A 20,655-nucleotide genomic window follows, 5' to 3' on the forward strand; every position below is an offset into this window, starting at 1 on the left:
TCTGGACGAATTCCGTCCTTGCTCACAACATGACCGAGGACCTTGATAGGTCTGCTGGCGAAATGGCACTTCTTGGCGTTAATTTGAAGACCAGCGCCCGCAAGGCAAGTCAGGACCTCGTCCAAGCGTTGCAGATGTTGAGGAAACGTCGATGAAAAGACGACAATGTCATTGAGGTAACATAGGCAAGTCTTCCATTTCAGGCCACGCAGCACGGTGTCAATCAAGCACTCAAAAGTTGCGGGCGCATTGCATAGACCAAACGGCATAACATTGAATTCGTATAGGCCGTCCGGGGTTGCAAACGCAGTTTTTTCTTTGTCATCTTCGTGCATGGGGATTTGCCAATATCCGGAATGCAAGTCGAGGCTTGAAAAGAATTCAGCACCTTGTAAGGAATTCAGCACCTTGTAAGGTTGCATACAATAGTAGCTTGTGTTAGATGCACCGGGAGAGAGAGCAGTGAGAGGGACAGATGATGGCTCAGGCGGTGGTGATGGAAAGCTCGTGGGAAAGCTTCTGGGAGGTGCGGCAGCAACCGACGCGTACGTTCGTGGCGGCGACGTCGAGTTGACGGTGCCTGATGGTGCGGCGACGGCATGCGAGAACGATGGGAGAGTACGAGTGACAGTGGGCTGCAGGTGGGCCATGTGGGTCATGAATGTAGCTCCTCCCTGATGACATCCCGCAATGACGTTGAAGGAGACTGAATGGGACACACTGAAGGTAGTGTGAATCCCATTGATTCTAATTCTTCGCGTATAATCACCCTTATTGTGTCTCGTAAGTTTGGATCTGCCGTAATATGGGCCGCGTCACTGTCCGCTTGTAGGCGCATATACTCAAGTTCTTCGAGGTGCTGACAGGTTGTCGCAACGTCAGCAACAGTAGCCGGATTCTGGATTGCAAGGGCATTGAATGCGACGGGTGCAATCCCCTTAAGAAGCTGGCGTACCTTGTCTGACTCTGTCATTGGGTGTTAACTCGGCGGCAAAGTGAAAGGACATCCTCGATGTAGGATGTATACGACTCCCTGGTGTGCTGTTTCCGAGTCGCGAGAGCTTTCTTTGCGAGAGCTGAACGAACAGCCGGTGCCAAAGACATGGCGAAGCTGATCTTTGAAGGCTGACCAGTCGGGGATGTCGATGAAGTGGTTGAGGAACCACGTCTTCGCGACACCCTGTGGGGTAGAATGACACGTGGGCGAGTTTGTAGGTGTTACCCCACTGGTTAGCAGCGCCGACCCGTTCGAAATCGTCCAGCCATTCTTCCACATCTTCCCCGCGCATACCAGCGAAGGGATGGGGCTCACGCTGGAGGCTGTTAATAATGTGAAAAGGCGCGGCACGCGGTGGCGGAGTGGGAACGGCTGCAGCACCGACCTCTTCTTGGTGCGACATATTTCCGGACACCTAGCCCAAGCGGCGACCTGAACGTAGCTCTAGGGGGTAGAGTAGTCGAGAGGAAGACGGGAGATCTAACAGCACGCTCCACCACGCATGAAGTCTTGGTTTGGAAGACCTTTATTAGGCCCGAGGAATCGGCAGCCAACAGCTGAGATGAACGAACCAAGATGATGATGCTACGTGACAACGATGAGGATGCATGAGCAACACATGATAATGATGATAATGTACAGATGAAGAGGATTGGTATACTAAATGCCCACAATATTTGCGACAGCGTTGTGCTGCTCGAATAAACACGAAAAACCAAACGCGAAATATTACGGAATCAGAGCAAGTTTATTTAAGAAAAAGCATGATCTATCCTTATGTGGATAACTCGATTGCTGAAGGACGAACTCTTAAGTGCGTGGATCCTCCTTACACGATACGAAGTGTCAGCATTAAATTCCGATTCTTCATATTGGTCCACGAGCGCTGTTTCAACATCATCTTTGCTCTCGTTACTGTTTCCTGATTACGACAAATGATATGGATCTTATCGATTGTCAGCTAAGCTCACGTGCATGCTTCGTCGTCGCACTGTGTGTAGTGTTCGAGTAATACACGGGCAATCATGAGCGACATCATACCATAGGTCACTCGGGTATCGAGCATTCCTTTTGTGCTGCTTTTGGAGCTCTTGAACCTTCAAACGCAATCCACAATGCTAGAAAACAGGCGTGAAACAAGTGCGCAGGTCAACCTGTTCTACGAAAACAAAGGTAACGGAGCAAAGCCTGACGCGAAAAACAAGTACCAGGCGATGGTGATGGCAATAGGGCTCTCGCACATTTTAACAATGTGGGGAGATAGAAACACGCGGGCGTTCTGATGATGATGATGATAGTGGCACGGATGGATCTGGGCATTATTTTTACAGTCGCCAGTAACATTTTAAAATCGATATTCGTTATTTTGAAGTGTTGGGGAGTAGATAGAAGGGGGATAAAAGTTGATACGTTATTTTAAAACATTAGGGATTTTGAAATTCACAGTAGTGAAATATATTTATATTATACCAATGGACATTTGGAGAAAGATTTCTAAAAAATTTCGTTAATCTGAGAAAATTGTTATATTGAGGTTTGTTATAACAAGATTTGACTGTAGCAGTGATGGGAGCCTAAAATTCAGATAATTAGATAATATTTCTATGTGACATAACAGTATAACCCAGATATACTTCTGCAAAAAGATGAAAATATTCTGAAATAAAAATACAGGAGTACACATACCTAAACAAATTTTCCCATCATTGAATGCTCATGCCCAGCTAAGACATTTATTAATCATACAACGTAACGTGAATACTGTCAATAATTTTGCAGGGTAACGAAAATTGCAAGCTAAGCATATCTCTCGAATCACTGAAGAGCACCAGTGAGCAATGAAAAAGTGTACATTTATTTGGCACACAAGGTCTGTTTGGCTCAGAAGAGTGCTGCATCAGTTGCACATAAGCAATAGCTAGGCTTGCAAAAATGGTGATTTTTAGGTTCAAAGCAAATTCGAAGCTAATAGTCATTTTGGTCGATCGAAATCGAATTCCAATACAATAGCACATATCACATATTATAAAAAAAAAAATGGGCATATTTATCATGACCTAGCTAACCTGCACAGTACTTTTCAAGAATTGAAGCAAGGCCTGTGCAAATGTTTTTGGGTTCAATGGAAGTGGAAACAATTTTGAATAGCAGCAGGATTTGACTTTTGGCAGAATGCAAGTTATAGCCTCTAAAATATGTTACGTTTTAAAAAATTTACTATACATGGAGCATATAAGCTGGTATAACACACCCTTGAAGAATGATATATATAATATGTTCACTTAACTTTGAAGTTAAGCTTCATGGAATTGTGTGAATATCTTCTCAATAGGGTGCTTTCAAGGCTTAGCCCTCCTTCACAGCAGTGAAGATCACCTTTACAGGAGATTCATCATTATCCTCATCAGCCTGACTATGTCCACAGCAGGGCAAAGGTCTCTCCTATGGTCACATTACATACGGACTAATACAGTCGAATCTCATTAATTCGAACACGCTTAATTCAAACTTCTGGTTAATTCGAACTCACGATGAGGTCCCGTCAAAGCTATGTGCATTCTATTGGGCGAAAACGCCCGGTAATTCGAGCGCGCAAGCACTTGCGACAGTTAATTCGAACAAACCGCACTCCGAAAATGCTCTCAGAACCCCGCCTAATCCCGCGCCGACATCTGTCGCTGTGGGCGAAGGAAAGGAAAAGGAAATAAAAAGCTGCAGTAGAATGTTCACTCTCCCTCAAATGCCGATCTGCGACAATCCCGTGTCACGCTTCTCTCTTTTCTGTCCCTGCCACGTAAAGACCCTTCTTCCAACGCCGCATGCGAAGAGAAGGAAAAAAAAAGCTTTAGCTGGGTTGAATGAATGTGTGGTTGAAGGAGAGGAAAAAGGCACTATCTTCTGCAGCCCTTGCCTCTTGCCTGCGCCTTGAGGGGGGGCCTCTCACGCGCCGGTGCCACGCTTTCCCAAGTGGAGGCTCTCCGCTACGTAGTCGTTGTTCTCGTCATTTTTAGAGAGTGTCGGCGCTTGACATTTCTGCACGAACTTCTCTTGCCAAGAGAATGCTGAAGCCGAATTATAAATGCTTTGCAAGCTGCGTGTGAAATTGATTGACTCGCTGCAAAACAAACGTGTGCAGACGCGCATCACCAATTACTTCAATTAATGATGTATGTTCTGTGATTTGTGAATAAATGTAAGTCTTCTGAAACTTCCCCCTCGTGTGTTAGCTCAATGCACATGTGCCACTGCATAGAGAGCCCTCCGTTTATTTAGCTTTCATTAAGTAGAACTTCTTTTATTTTGAACAAATTTTTGGGCCCCTTCGAGTTCGAATAATCAAGATTCGACTGTACATACATTTCTAATGCTTTGAAATTTTCAAGAATTCAAATTCAGATAGAAGTGAATTCAAATACTGTAATATTCGTTTGAATATATTAAGCATTTGAGTATTCGCACAAGCTTCACAATAGTAGTACCTCGAGTAGGGTTCCTCCAAGAAAGCCGCGATTCAATGTAATGTAATGTAAATTCAATGTAAACAGAAAACTTGCAAATGAGAACAACCTATGTACTGCTGCAGGCGAGTACTAGTTAAGGTTCTTGGCTGGATGTGTCTTCTCGGGTCATCTAGGTGCCAGAACCCTTTTACTCTCACGCAGACCATTCTGTGCGTTTGGGGAACCCCTTATTGTCGTCGCCGTGTCACCCACAGGCCTTAGTAAAAAGAAGTCTTTCTGTCACAATTCGGAAATACTTGAGGTCATTTCCAAAAGAAATAAAGATAAGTAACAACACATTTGTGTACTCCACAGTATTGTGACACAGAAAATACATCGCAAAGGTATTTCACTACTGAGATACAGATACATTCATCAAATGTATCTCGATACAGGAATACAGATACTCAATAGTATATCTGAGATAATGCCCAGCACTGGTTAGTAGAGCCCTGATTATATGACTTTCACGGGGTCATGTGAAACCATCATATAATAAAGAAACTAAGATTATAGGCAGTAACATACAGCCTTACCCAAAAAATGGGTACAGATCGCCTGAATAAGCCCACGGCACAACCTTGTGCCTCTGCAAGGAAGGTAGAATAAATTATCTTTGCCAGTGGCAGTTATTGGCAGCACTACTTAGTTGAAGGAGGTGCGAACGAATTCTTGACCTTAAAAAAAAAATTAAATCTAACGCACATATTTTGACCGATAAATAGAGTCCGAAAATTGCCTAAGCATAAAGATGAAACAGAAACTGCGGCATTACCGACAGCCCCCCATCAGAAGAGTCAGACAGTGTCATCACTATCACATAATGGTGAGTTTTTGTACAATGCCTTTGTGTGCAACTAAGCTGTGGGCGATCTATTTTTTGCCTTGTGAAGTGCAACTAGTGATGTCCCACTTAATAATTATGAATGTCGCGGTCAAGTGAAAGCAATTTCACATGATGAAAAGAGCTGCGTCGCGCCCTTATGCGTGCGAAAGCCTGTGAATGCGACAAAGGCAAGAGATCAGCTGCATGTCAACCAGAAAAAGTTCCTATGAACTGAAAACGTCAAAATATATCAGCTTTTCGGCTGGCTGAAGCTACTCTTTGTGGATAGAGATTGGCAAAGTAACGACACCGGATGCATATGCATGCGATCGAAGTCTATGTAGAAGCCCATAAACTTCCAGGAGAATAAATTTTCCATTCTAAGACATCTTGTCTCATTCTCTACTTTTTCAATTGTCAACCTAGGGGAACGCAAGTTCATATTTTGCACTTATGAATTTTTGGTCGATGTTTGATTCGAGTAAAGGCTTTTTTTTTACAAAATCTGCGAGTTGTGCAAGATGCAAGGGTCGACGAAAAACTGCGTTGTATAATGAAAGGTTGTTAATACATTATTTTTATGGGGATTTTGTCGGGAACAAACCGACCTGTCCTAAAATGTGGGCTGTCGCAGAACTGGGGGACATATAACTGAAGTTCCACTATATATCGGCCTTTCAACCATGTGACGGCAACTTGCCTTTAACATAATGAGGAAATATCTGAGCGCACAAGTACTTCTTTCAAGTGCTTTCTTCCTTCCTGATTGATTGATTGATTTGTGGGGTTTAACGTTTCAAAACCACCAGACGCCGTAGTGGAAGGCTCCGGAAATTTTGACCACCTGGGGTGCTTTCTTCCTTCTACCTTGTGCACTCATATATTTCCACATTATGTTGTACCAAATGGCCCAGCACTCACTTTATTCAACTTTATTGCTTTTAGCACTCTGCCATGATGTTGCTTGCAAAGAATGTGCGTTCAGGGAGCAGTGACTTAGTAACCGAAACTGCAATCTAAACATCTATGAAAGTGGATGTTCGGGCTGAGTTCAACCTTGTTTTGGCTACTCACAAATGACCGAACAGTTCCTTGCGCAAAAAGGAAGCTTTTGCCTAAAAGAACACGAACCCAGCAACAAAGACATTTCCATTTCGTGGTTCCATGCCTTGTGCCAGTTAGACTATTATATCAAAACAGTAAACATTGTCCGTATTTTCCAGTAGAATGTGCACTCAAACAAGAAGTTTTTTGTGTTACAAAAGCAGAACGGCACTTTGCTCTTGCTCTACAAATGGCCACAGACTCGGCTTTGTCTTCGCTAACACTCGAACACACAGCCTTGCTTGTGGGCCAGTTTGCTTTTCCTAGCTTCGCCAAAGAAAAATTGCAAAGCCACCTACATAGGCCAACAAATGAAAATTATGCATTAAACATACTGTGCTGGCCAGATTTCCTGCTAAATTTGATAACGTAAGCATGGTCAGAAGAGACGGAATTGAAAAGCGCACGGATTCCTCACCTCTACATCAGCGTGGGTCACCTCCGTCCACTGCTTCAGCATCGAGTTCACTTTGCTGGGAAAATGACGGGCCAGCTGAGAAGGAACTTGCACCACGCCCTTTTCTGCGCAGTGTAGGGGCACGAGTTTAGTAAATAGAACACTACAAGCAGTTCACATTACGAATAAAGTGGGAGGAAAGGTGAGAATTAAGGCAGGACACTGGACCAGGCACAAGAAAATGCCACAACATAGAGCGACAGCTTAACACAGTGCTAATTTCATTTACCAAGTCCCTCATGCTGGGCTACAAACTGGGCAGTTTCTCTTTGCTTTTCAAATCAAGCAGGTTTTCGTCTATGAATTTTCTGCACGCTTATAAGTTAAACATAGCTGTTATTCCTAGAGTGCACAACACTTAAGACGAATTCTCACTTAAGACGAACAACACGAGAGTGTTTGTTTGGTTTCCTGCAGACACAATAGAAGAAAAAAATCTGCTTAAGGGGGGACGCGAATCTTAGAACGATCAAAAATGATTAAAAATTGACTTTTTGCAAAGCTCATTTTCGGGACGCTTGTACTTTTGAGCACCTACTCTCAAATTGCTAGGGCTGAATTCGGCCGGGAAACGTGATAAAATGAGCCTTCAATGCACCCCGGTCACACTAAAATGCCCCCAAAAAGACGAAATTTGTTCGAACTTCCCACGGGCGCTATGTGCGTGGCAGCAGACCGAGAACCACCATCTTGGGCTTGATTTGAAGCTGTTTTCTTTGTGCACATTTTGTGCCATCTCAAAATGGTGTCACTCAAGCGAAATGGCTGCCGTCACGGGTTTTCCAAAGCTCGTTTTTAGATAGCCGATTGGTTTTTGCACGGCGCGTCTTTGAAGTGCACCTTTCCAAGTCTCCCATTGGCTGGTGTGACCGACGGGTGATTTTTTTTCTTTGTGTTGTGTTCGCCGTCGTGGCTGTCCATTTGTGAGCCTCTGCTTCTACGGTCGTGCGTGTTTCTCGACGCACCGTGTTTCCGCTTTGTGTCAGTACTTTTTTACCGCGATCGGGATGTATGGAGACTTTCGTCTAAAATCATCGACCTGAAGAGGTTTCGGAAGCCGTAACAAGAAGGCGCCGGCCACAAGTGCCCTTTAGCAGCTAGTTGCAGTCGCGGTTGGACCTGTTGGATTCGCCAGAAACTTCAACGACGCTGTCTACTGACGACACCGTGAAACTTAGTTTGACGAGCGATACACTTTGGATTGATGCTGCATAGTACTCAATGGCGGAGCAGGTGCAGCAAGTTGAGAAATCGGTGCAAACGAAAACCGTTTTGTTGGAAAAGTCAGCTACCCGAAAGTTCGTCCTCTTTGCAGTCAGAGCTTATAGCCTTCGCCATCCGATTTTCGGCAGCGCCTACACAGCCAACAAGCTCGGAATCGACGCGAGCACTGATAACCCTGTCATCGGTTAACAGCGACAGCATGATATGTAGCTAAAATCGAGGTAGACATCATCGCAGGCAAGCACAATGCCGTGAAAAAGAAAATAGACTTTTTTGGGGGCTGACGTGTTGACCACTGAGGTAGCACCGGCCACATAGATTTTTTTTATATATATGGCTCTTTTCAGAGCCACCTAAACGATGCATTTACAAGATGGCAACAAGAATTTTGAACTACAGCTGTGACCCTCTCTGTCAGCAAAATATATCTATAAAAAAGGGGCATTTTTGCGGGAATTCGTCTTTCCAGACGGATGCCCGATTTCCCGGACATTTTCATGGTCCCCTGAAAGTCCGGAACACAGCAACTTATTACCCAGGGCAGCATGCTACTTAACAGCTAGTCGTTTGAGCCTCATACTCCACAGCTTTTCTACAACCCCTCAACTGCTTGTTGTGGTGGAGTTCTGATAATGCTTTCCACATTGGAAAATTTCTTTAGAAATGATTCCAAGGGTGGAATAAAACACATTTTGTTTTGTTTTGCAGGGGAATAGATGGGAAACATATGTATAAAATTTGTGGTAAAAGTTTCTGATAGAAAATTTTGCAGTGCATTTCGAAACTTCAAATGCGATTTTCTCAGCTTCAGAATGGAACATTTCATTATTTTTTTGTGAAGCAATTTTTTTTAAATTTTATACCATTGAACTCCTAAGAAACAGGACTGTGGAGCTATGCTATTTTTCGTGGCTAAGAGGGACATATTTATTTATTTAAAAGATACTGCAAGCATGGAGCCCAAGCAGGAATGGTACAGGCAGTAAGGCAATCAAGCCAAGCATCATACAGCATACAATAATCCAATCATCACACACATACAACAATAATGCAACCAAGCTTATCATAACAGCAATGAATTAAGTGGGATTGCGAGAATCGCATTTGCGTGAATCGCAAAGGGAAACAACATGGCACTGAAAGTAAGCAATTAACAAAAAGGATCAGTGGAAAAAAAAACTGCAAAACATTTTTACATCCTCAGGAAAACATGTGCATCAATAGAATCTGTCGACAGCAGGGCGGCAAACGGTAACTTGTTCCACTCACAGATAGTGCGCGGGAAAAACGAAAATTTGAAGAGATTAGTTTTGGAGAAATATGGAGTTAAGGCAAGGGAGTGTGAATGACGACCGCGCCATGTTTCCAGGCGACTAATGTAGGGGCTGTGATCAAATAAGAGCTTCCGGTTAACTAATTGGTACAGTAATTTTAGCCTAAATGATTTACGTCGTGATTCTAATGTTGGGATACCATGTTTTTCCATCAGGGCAGAAACGGAGTCTGTTGGACCGTACATACCATAAATAAAGCGGATGGCCCTTCTTTGAATTCTTTCGAGGCAGTCGATATTGGTTTTAGTGTGAGGATCCCAAATAACGCAGGCATATTCAAGTTTCGGTCTAATTATAGAAGTATATGCTAAGTATTTAACCTCAGAGGGAGCGGTTTTGAGTTTGTGTCGTAATAAACAAAGTTTACGGAAAGCGGCAGCGCATATGTTAATAATGTGAGAGTTCCAACTTAAGGTACTGGTTAATGTTACGCCAAGATATTTGTGTTCATCTACTTGCTTAAGCGGTTGGTCACAAGTACAATAAGAGAATTCAAGGGGGTGTTTCTTTCTCGTCATTCGGAGGTAAACTGTTTTGTCATGGTTTAATTGCATGTTAGTAGTTTTACTCCAAGAAGCAACGTTTTCTAATGCCGAGTTTAATGCAAGTTGGTCCTCGATGCTATTAATTTCATTAAAAGTATACAGTCATCTGCAAAAAAACGTATTTGGACCGGACTGTTTATAACGTTAACAATGTCATTACAAAAAATAAGGAAAAGTAAAGAGCCTAGCACCCTTCCCTGCGGTACGCCAGACGTAAAAGGGAGAGCGTCAGAAGTGCTTCCATTAATGTCGATGTACTGTCTACGGTTACTTAAATAGGCAGTTAGCCAAGAGACGATGAATGCTGGAAGCTCGATTTGAACTAATTTATCGATTAATTTGTCGTGCGATACGCGATCGAAGGCCTTACTAAAATCTAAGAGTATGAGGTCAACCTGGCCCCCCTTATCAAGAACTGAAGAAGCGTGGTGAACAACTGTAAGTAGTTGAGTGACGGTCGAGAATCCCTTGCGAAACCCGTGTTGAAATGGAGAAAGGATTTGATGGGTATCTAAAAATTGTGTAATGAACGTAGCAACAACATGTTCAAGTAACTTACAGGCAGATGATAACATAGATATGGGTCTGTAGCTGGGAATTAAGAGTGGGTCGCCTTTTTTGAGAATAATATGGGTCTGTAGCTGGGAATTAAGAGTGGGTCGCCTTTTTTGGGAATATGAAATGTTATGAACAAAAAAACAAATGAAATGTTATGAAATGTTTTGGGAATATGAAATGTTATGAACAATAATCTGAGCTAATTAAATTTCAAAATTGTCGAGCATCAATGCAAATGAGCATTTTTGTATGATGATGTATCTCATTGACAATATAAATAGCATAGCTCCACATGGCAGGTTTATGGCTACAGCTGCATCCTGAACAGAACATAAGAATATTGAGGAAAAGTACCTTAACAACCCATAAGAAATTATACAATTAGACTTAACTTACGTTTCCACTATTTGATAACTAGTTGGTGCACATTAAAGCTAATTATATTTTTGAAGAGAGGAGGAAGAAATACATATACACACCTAATTTCATTACAGTATCTCCAATAATAAAAATTTTCATTTCAAGACCAGCCTCTTCCCTTAAGATGAACCGCGTAACAGGCCTCTTCTGTTAAGACCAACTATCACTGCGAGAGAGAATAACAGTAATTCTGTGCAGAGAACATTATAGTCTTTATGGGGGGCATTCAAACGAACAAGAGAAAACAAAACAAAAAAAAAAACGCTCCTGGCGCAAGGACTTGTAGCAAACTAAAAGCGAATTGCAATGTGGAGGGGGAAAGCGAGATAAGTGGAAAAGAAAGGTCAGCGCATAAAGCTGGTATCTCCCTCATGCCTAGCCAGGAGGTGGAGAAAGGGCCGGATTTATAAGCAACGAAAGCAATAAAAAAAGTTTGTCCTTTTGAGTTCTCCTCGCGTTTTTCAGTTCTTCAACAGGAGTACAATGAAGAACAGAAGAACACAAGAGCTTGGCTAGAGCAGAGAATGCTAAGGAAGGGGAGCAAAAAGAAGCCAAATGATAGTGAAAATGAGAGCAAATGTTATCTGTTCATTATAATCACATGAAACGGGAACCACATATGCCAAACTAGCACTTCCATCAGAGGATTTGGATGCATTATCATCGCCATCGCACAATGGCGGCTGAGCACATTTTGTGGTCAGTTTGCATTGTTTTGCACAAAGCCTGTGTGTATCGTATCTGTTCCCAGTGAAATGCAGCAAATGGTGATGCACCATTTTTATTATGAAACTGCACAACAAAGGAAGGTCATTTTGCACACTAAATATAGCTGCATCGTGTCTTTTTTGTGTGCCCGAGGCTTGCGATTGTGAGTAGCTTAAATGGAGATCTTCAGCTGCATGCCGTTACGGAAAAGTTACTGGGGGCTGAAAATAAAAAAAATATCCGAACCTCAAAGAAAAGCTTGCAGACTTTCATAAGCAATTTGGTGCAACTTAGCTTTGTCAAGATACCTGTATGCATTGGATTGGAGGCGCATCTAAAAGTGACAACAAAGCCAGTAAAACAACCTTTGAGAAGGTGAACAGCCAGAAGGATAACTTTTTCATTCTTTGAAAGAAAATTGTGCTTGTCTCTCCCTTTTTCTCCTTTTCTAATCGTGGATATACAGTTGTGCTACAGTTTTGTTGTTGAAATAGGATAGTAATTTATTCATAAGCATATATTATGCATATCTATTATGAAGCATATATAAACTTATTTATTATGAACTCACAAAATCAAGTACTCGTTAGATTCGTTTAAATACTCTACTTGAAAGCATAGTTTTTATCCAGCTGAGCCAAATAAATGCTTTTTTTTCTTGTTCCTTTCTTCCCCATTGTAAGTATACTTCATTCATCATTTTAAAGCAAGATACGTATTTGGATGTACTCGTCATGTTAGCATTTGGTTTTTGGGGGCACTTCTTACAAGACAAACTCCTGATAAGACAAACAAATTATCGTAGTTCCTCGAAACTCGTCATAAAGGGAGTCTACTGTACTGACAAATGCTGTAGATTTTCAAGGGTACAGGTTATTTTCATTGTATAATGCTCACTTGCCGAGCCCTATTGTTCTTAAAAATGTCACATGTTGCCGCACGTGTTACACATATAACAAGCAGAACTACTACCATTACCAACCTTGGCAAAAAATCTCTGCCCCAATAAGTGCTAATGGGTAATACAGTAAAAGCCCCATTGATTCGAAATCTGTTATTTTGAAATCCCGCTTAATTCCAAATATTTCTGTGGTTCAGTATTTTCCAATCTAAGTTTGAGCAGTATTTGAAGCAGAGGTCAGCACCAGTCCAGTTAATTAAAAAATTTTAGGTGTCATGTGCCCACTCCCGATTGCGATTTGGCCACAAATGCGCAGAAACGACAGCCTTTATGAGCCACAAGGTAATGCAATCTAGCGATACTAATGCGTCGCAGTTGAAGCACCCCAGCTCCACTACTACAACGCAAAAAGTGTCCATTCATTGTACATTGACATCTCGAACCGTTCAAAAATGTATAACGCATATTAGTGTCATATTACTACAGTGTATACTATCGAACATTTTAGCAATTGTATAATACGTGGCTTCTGAATTCTTTTCGTTTGTTTTGTGTTCTTTTCAAATAACTATTGTATAGCCCCCCTCACGAAATGCTGCTACTTGGAGCCTGTGAGGTATTTGTAAATAAATAAAGTCTCGTGGTCAACCAAAACGTGCGCCTACCAAAACAAGACGTGCTTCACTGCAACACAGCAGGAATACTCGGGCAGCATATTGCACGTTTCTCGCTACGTCAGCGCATCATGATTTACCCATTTCTTCTCGGATTGCAAAGAGATTTAATAAAGGACAGTTTGGCAGAATTTGCAATGTATGCAAACGCCCGACTGCCAGTTGCTCCAGTAATTTGCGCACCTGCACTGGTGATGGTGTTCTTGCTTGCAACGCCTACTTCCAAGACCAAGTTCGAAAGCTTCAATGATCATGTTTTTCAGCCAGAAGATATTGCGAATTTCATCACATTGGCCAGTATTAAATTCTGATTGATTGATTGATATGTGGGGTTTAATGTCCTAAAACCACCATACGATTATGAGACGCCGTAGTGGAGGACTCCGGAAATTTCGACCCAGCCAAATCTGAGCATACGGGCCTACAACATTTCCCCCTCCATCGGAAATGCAGCCGCCGCAGCAATATTGAATTCTTCACAATACCGAAAAAGTCACAGCTCTGCTGCAAAGGCGATGCAGTGAATGCGATAGCAACAAATTGGAAGGTCATGCGCAGAATGGCAAGCAGATCGAAATGTGCCCCCCGTTTCTCAGCACAAATGACGCATGAAACGTACTCACAGGTACAGATTAACACAAATAAGCATCTCAGTTGTTACTTTGCTGTGTCTGAAAAGCACGCCCTTTTCGCAAGTGGAGACTGTGGAACAATTGCAGTGACCTTTGTGCGGCCGGTAACTACAACAGAATCGTTCCACTGAAAGTCCAAAGCCAGCCAAGACCTACGATCCTCCCCACGGTGAGATAAGAGTGCTCGAGTGAGTATGAACCCACCTTCTCTCTGTGGGGCAAAGTATGCGTGGGAGATTAGAGTGCGCCGCCGCTGCAACGTGACGATGTGTCGATGCACACTCATTGCCCCACCTTGCTGGTAATGCTGAAAACACGATAGTTCATCCTGAGATGCCTGTCACCAGCGGTAAGTGGTAGATATAAATAGCATGTCGTTTGAACATTGAATTGATTGATTTGTGGGGTTTAACGTCCCAAAACCACCATTTGATTATGAGAGACGCCGTAGTAGAGGGCTCCGGAAATTTCAACCACCTGGGGTTCTTTAATGTGCACCCAAATCTGAGTACACGGGCCTCTAGTTTGAACATTGAAGGACGAGCTCCTCAGTGGCTCAGTAGTTAATGCCTCGCACTCACGTCTCAGGAATCCCACACTCCGTTTCGCAGGTCAGAGCCTTTTTCTGCACTGTTTCTTTCTTACGCTTTCATATATATTTATATACGTATACATAAACGCTGAGTGACAGCGACGTCGAAGCCGGCAAAAAAATCCAGCTGAGAGTGTCCATATAATTTCTATCGCAATAAAAGAATGGGCGAACGGTCACATCATGACGTGCTCACACAGCCAGGAGTAGGAAATAAACTGCCCGCGTGTCACAACTGTACTGCAGTGAAGTCCATTTTGTTTTCCTCAAGCGCGCATTTCAGTTGATCACGACAGCGCTCTTAAAGACGATAGTTTTTCTTGGGGACCTTCAACAAAAAAATTTTGATCGGTCTGTCTGTACATTTGTCTGTTTGTCCGCTCTAACGATACTTCGAACGGCATTAAATGGCCAACCCTATTCGCAGCGCCCACCAATATTGCTCAAGGCTTAGCGTTAATAGTTGTGCAAATGTCAATTAAAAAGCAATTATTGCACAAATCTGAGGCACCACAACAACGCTTCGATGTTTTGTAGGTCTGCCTTTATACTAGAAGAGGCACACACAAGTAACCCTAAGGAATGTACCATTTAATCGCGCTGCGCTGACAGTGCAACGCAATGCTCAAAAAGGTGTTTCCAACGCTTTGCTACGACGTCAAGGTGGTGGCACCTGCCTGTCGCTTTGTATTCTATACCTTATCACCTCCGAAACAGGCGCGCATCTTTCTCCGCGGGCTGCACGCCTTCGTTTTCGAAGATAACTGCCAGATAGCGCTTGTGTCTAAAGTGCTTCGATGCGCTAGTTCGCCTCCGCTACACGCTCGAGGCACTCTAACGCAGCACCTGCAGAATACCATTCACTGATTTTCTTGCGCAGAACATCAAATAAACGTTTTGTTCACTCTCTCCAGACGCAAGACTATTGTTTTTCGACAACATTTGCGGTGGAACATGCAGATTTGGAAGCAATTTTTTCTTTTCCTTTTTTTTTTTTTTTGAGTGGCAGCAGCGAGGCCTGCTGTTCCTTATTGTTTGCAGCAAAATTAAAACCAGGTATTGCAGAAAAACATAACCTTCAGAGTTGCAGACTAGCCGGCACAGCAAGCGACTACCCATTACAACTTCGAATAATTGCAAGTTGTTTGCATCCTGCCTTTTTGTAGCTTCTGTTTATTCGAAAACCCGCCTAATTCGAAAATTTCTTGCGGCCTTTGTGCCATTACTGATGAACTTCATGAACAAAGCAGTGCTCATGAACAACTGATGCAACTCTGTCAAACACGAGTATGCAACGAGACACCTATCTTTCGGTCATCAAACATAACTTTGGCTAATGTATGGCCATTCAACAGCATCATATACAGCATGCTTTCAAGGAAAAACAGTTAAATGGCATATAAATCACAGTTGCTGCCAACTTAAGACCATGATCAAGGACAAGGATGGAAAGACTGAGCACTACAAGAGTGAATTCTCCAAGTGTTCATCGCAGAAAGCAGTAAGAATACTGGCCACTTACAATTGACATATTAAACTAAAATCTAGCAGAATTCATGCATTGGGGAAACCAATTCCGTGCGAACTAGTCAGCGAGCAGCAACTCAAGCTGGATTTATTTGCATTGAGCCAAGTGTTCAAAATTAGATTGGCGTTTGTGAGCAAATTTAGTAGCCGAGTGCATAAAGAGAGCTTATTCTCCATGCCAAGTGCACTGGCGTATGAAGGGTAGCTCGTAGTTTGACAGAACATTGGTGCTGACATTAGATCAGAAATTTCACTCTCATAATGACTAAGTGCACGCAATGAGGCATTGACGTGCATTAGGGCTGCATTGATACGATTGTAATGCGACCATGACTATAACGTGAGTGTCAACTTTTCATCCAAATAGAAAAAAGAAATTATGCACATCATTGTACTTTTTTGACAATTTGAATAACAATTTTCGATTGTAACACAGGGGATGAATTGAGGTAGCACAAATGAGTTATGAATGCAGAACAAGTTACGAATGTAATCACAACAGCGAAAGTTTGTGGGACACGTAATGTTTGATAAAGCTGAATTCTCGTTTTGTCTAGAAATGTAATGTCAAAAAAAAATTTTCCATACTGCACTTGGCATTCCGACCAATACAGTTGCCAACTTGACTACAAGCATTAAGCACGGATATAGCAGAAATGCACATTTGTTGTGGATTCAACACCCCACAAGCTTTTACTGTTGATAGCACATATGTAATGTTCATCGTATATATTTTTACTTTCAGGCTGCTGCTTAATGACGATTAGCCAGTGCTTGTGCAGTGCTTAGTTCATCACCATGGAAGTTTCTTCAAAAGCCTTCTCGCAGAACATCATCCAAATCCTTCCATTCTGAGCTAACAAACATTTCCACTCGGAGGCACTGAAAACATCCAGATGACTCCTGTGCCACGGCTGTGCTACTCACCCAGGGACAGAAGCTGCCCGTAAAGGCCCACCCGAGCTGCAAAACGAGCGGCGATGGCACGCGCGAACTCTTCCACAAAGGCCCTCCCTACTTCGTGGCTCGCCACCACGGAGGACCCGGAACCCTGCAGGAACTCGAGGCCCGCCAGGCGCTGCGCCCAGCGGTAAGCCTTGCCCACCTCAGCCACCACCTTGGAGAAGTCCTCCAACCTGACGAAACGACGATTCAACCAATGAGCACCAGCTGTGAGCCACTTGAACATTTTAAAACACCTGCTTGGACTGCTTGGTGCAAACGTCCATTCATAATCTCTTGTCCGTCACCTTCGAAGTTGACTGTTGCAGTGGAGCAATAAAAAAGCATTACTGAACCGTTTATTCAAAAGCTGAGCCCTGGTTGCATACTTATCACACTTAAACAAGCATTGATGTTGAGAAACATTTATTTGTAAGAATAAAAATTTATAACCAGAGTTAGCTCTGAAGTTTTAATACTCATTGCAGCAACGTTATTGTGGCATCCATCATAATACAGAGCAAAATTTACTGATACTTTGCTCATAAGTGTGCTGGAACAGCCTAATGAAAAAATAAAAAAAAAAGTGCATACTTTTGCAGGAGTGTTTGCAAGTGGTATCTGCAGCAACGTATTCTTGAAGAATGAAGTAGCATTGTGCAAGACTGCTTGTTTAGTACTTCTAATTAAAGAAAAGTTTGTTGACCACACATGCTACAGTTCTGAATGTGGCGAGAGCCTACGCTGCGCTCAGTGATTTGTATGCCCTGTCCTAAGCTATTGTGTATGATGTGTTGGAACATAAGGTGCCACATGATTGATCGTATGTTGCACTGTGCAGTGCACTCATTGCTTCACAGTTAATTAGGTGTTTTTAAAGTGTGCCAGTATTTTTTTTTACAGAGTCTTGGACAGCCAAGGCTTTCAATGACACCTGCATTACTCTAAGCACCCCTTTAAAAAAAAAAGCACCAAATATCCAAAATCTGACAGGCCTGCAACACTTTTTGAGCATGGTCAGAACACGTTGCCGATTGGTAGTCGAGGCTCCTGACAGCATACCAGCCAAACATTAAAGCATACCTCCCTGTACTTTCCCTTATTTGTTTCCTCTTTCCTTAAAGCACAGCACTCAAGCTGGAATTTACAACTGATTCTCCAAGTAAGCTAGAAATTGTTCTTTCTTCTTTCTCCTAATGATGCTCTATATATACCTAGAACAGTACCTAGATGATGCCCTAAAATAGTACCTAGTTGAAGGTGCCATAAACTCATGTTTGTAGGGATGGGCTGATTCGAGCATCACTTGTTGCATAGTTGCTACTATGCCCTCTTCAGGAGGCTGTCCCGTGCCTGCACTCGTGCTCGCGATCACACTGAAAGTTCTAAGAAAAAGTTCTAGGACAGCCATGTGGCTTAAGCTTGTATTCATAACCGACCTTAGACTTATTTCATGTTTTTACTCAGTTTTAGTACACTCTACGTCAATATAAGGGCACAAAAATGGTAGCAGGGCAAAAGATATCTACAAGCGCAGTTTGTGAGTACCAGTCTACTTTGTTTATTACACTTACTGAAGGCACAAAGCTAATAAGGCAAACAAAAGATAAAGATTAGGTTGGTCAGTGAATACGGGCCTTACGGTGACTTCTACGGTTTACCCAGCATTACTCATTGTCAACTTTCAACGGGAGTTGTTTTCCAAAGTAGCCACCTCTAATTCTTCAATGCTTCCCTTATGAAGCTTCATGAATTTGCTGTTGCTGGCGCTTGGGTAAGGCATTGCCACTAAGGTCAAGGAAACAGTGAAAGAACAAGCTTTGCCAGGAACCCCGTCATGTGAGACGCCATTCCTACAGAGCAGTCACATGTTTTCCAAAATGAGCACTGCCCAAGAAGACTGGTTGCAACTTAATTTTTGAAAAAAAAAAAGTAATTAATTACTGGTAATCTGTTGCAAGAAAATGCCCAGTATGTAACAGTTTAGAAAAAGTGATCAATTACATTACAAAATTACAAGAAAATTTAATTGATAGCAAGTGGTGTGTTATGTACAACTTTAAACATAGACTCTAAACAGGGGGCACAACAGAATGATTATGCCTATTTTGACTGTAGCCCCTGTACGCACGGAAGCTAAAGATGCATGCACATACACAAGCAATGCCAGTGTAAAACACAGAATGTTTACAGCCACACTATAATTGTATAAGAGAAAAAAATTTTCCAGCAGCAACAACCTTATCAATTGTGCCACACTACATGACCGTCTGTTGTGCTCAAACCTTTGCACCCAATTCATTGTAACAACCAACCCAAAGCTACATCACAATAACTACTCAGCTTATTCCATTCACTAGCGAAAACCTCAAATGAGAACTCATCAGCTATCCCGACTTCCTCTCTAATTCAATCCATTGTTTCCTTCTTCAGATGTTACGATTATTGCTTTTTCACTGCATTGCTTGTTGTGCGATTCTTATGTTCTGCTCAGTCTTCGTTTAACCTGACGATTTGGACCCATAGTTTAGCGTTGGAAAAATGCAGAAGTTATGAACACAACAGATGCAGCCTCAAGACATGAATCTGCGATTATAAAGGGCAATGAAATGCGTATGCAAAGTGTGCGTGACATCTCACCCATTTTTCTTGAGCTGGAAATGGTTGCCGGGGTTTGGAGAACAGAGGCCGTTGTCATCACCAAACAAGTTATCGAGAATCGTGGAAGGGGACATGACCGGGCTGTTAAGGAAAAGGAAAGAAACAAAACACACTATAAGCACCTTCTTTCTTTTTACTGAAGCAAACAAAAATTTTTCTTTCTCTGTGCTTTCCGAACCATTTCGCTGTCTGCATGTGCCTGTCGCATAATTATTGAAGCTTGTCTTACGCTTGTCTTGGGCGGATCGCCCAAGGAGGTCTAATGTTCTCTCAGAAGTACTGTATGCCATATTTAAAGGGGTCCTGCAACACTTTTTAAGCATGGTCATAAAATGCTGCCGATCAGTAGTACAGGCTCTCGACAACACGCGAGACACATATTATAGCACAACTAGCGCCCTCCAATTCACAATGAACTCTCGAAGTCAGCTAAAAATTGCTTTCTCTTCTGTCAACAAATGACTGGAGAAGCTCAAAAATCACTCGTTACGGCCGTTTGACCAGCCATTAGCTGATTTGAGCATGGCGCGCTCGGTCGTTACAGGGATCGCCATGGGAGGTCCCAAGCTTGTCCATGCGTGTGCACATGATTGCATTGAAAAGCCACGCATTCGAAGGGGGAAAAAAAGAAAGAAAAAAACTGCTCAAGGTCATGAGGGACGCATGACATAGTTGCTTTCCCTGTGCTGTCCCTTTTTGCATAGCTTCCACACCTTTCGTCGCGACGAGAGACGAGAGAATGCAATTGCAGTGCGCGACAAATCTTTGTAACTTTGCTCGTATTGCATGGGTTCGAAAAATGTTTGTCACGTTGAATACATGAGGAAATAAGCTCTATTAGTCAATCCATTCCATGGTTTCATAAAAAGTGTTGCAGGGGCCCTTTAAGACATCTTTTTTATCATTATCTTTTAGCACTTTCCCGACTCTTACGTCCTGGTATTCACAAAGCACCCTCACAAGCACACTAAAAAATGAGTTCGGAAGTTTTTGCCTTATAGAGGAAATGGGGTAAGTGAAGCTTGGCACGTGCATGCCTGACATATGCTATCT

General features: G+C 42.6%; 1 protein-coding gene across 1 annotated transcript in view; it reads right to left on the reverse strand.

The window, feature by feature from the left end:
• The window catches only part of thoc5 (THO complex subunit 5), a 72,331-nt gene that overhangs the window by 8,305 nt on the left and 43,371 nt on the right, over positions 1-20,655 (reverse strand). The window contains exons 12-14 of the mRNA XM_037422953.2: positions 19,582-19,683; positions 16,927-17,135; positions 6,846-6,949 (exon numbers count right to left, since the gene is read on the reverse strand). Coding sequence (XP_037278850.2) covers positions 6,846-6,949; positions 16,927-17,135; positions 19,582-19,683 — 415 coding nt within the window. The remainder of the gene's footprint in view (positions 1-6,845; positions 6,950-16,926; positions 17,136-19,581; positions 19,684-20,655) is intronic.

Source organism: Rhipicephalus microplus, chromosome 3 (assembly GCF_043290135.1).
Source record: "Rhipicephalus microplus isolate Deutch F79 chromosome 3, USDA_Rmic, whole genome shotgun sequence".
Lineage (NCBI taxonomy): Eukaryota > Metazoa > Arthropoda > Arachnida > Ixodida > Ixodidae > Rhipicephalus > Rhipicephalus microplus.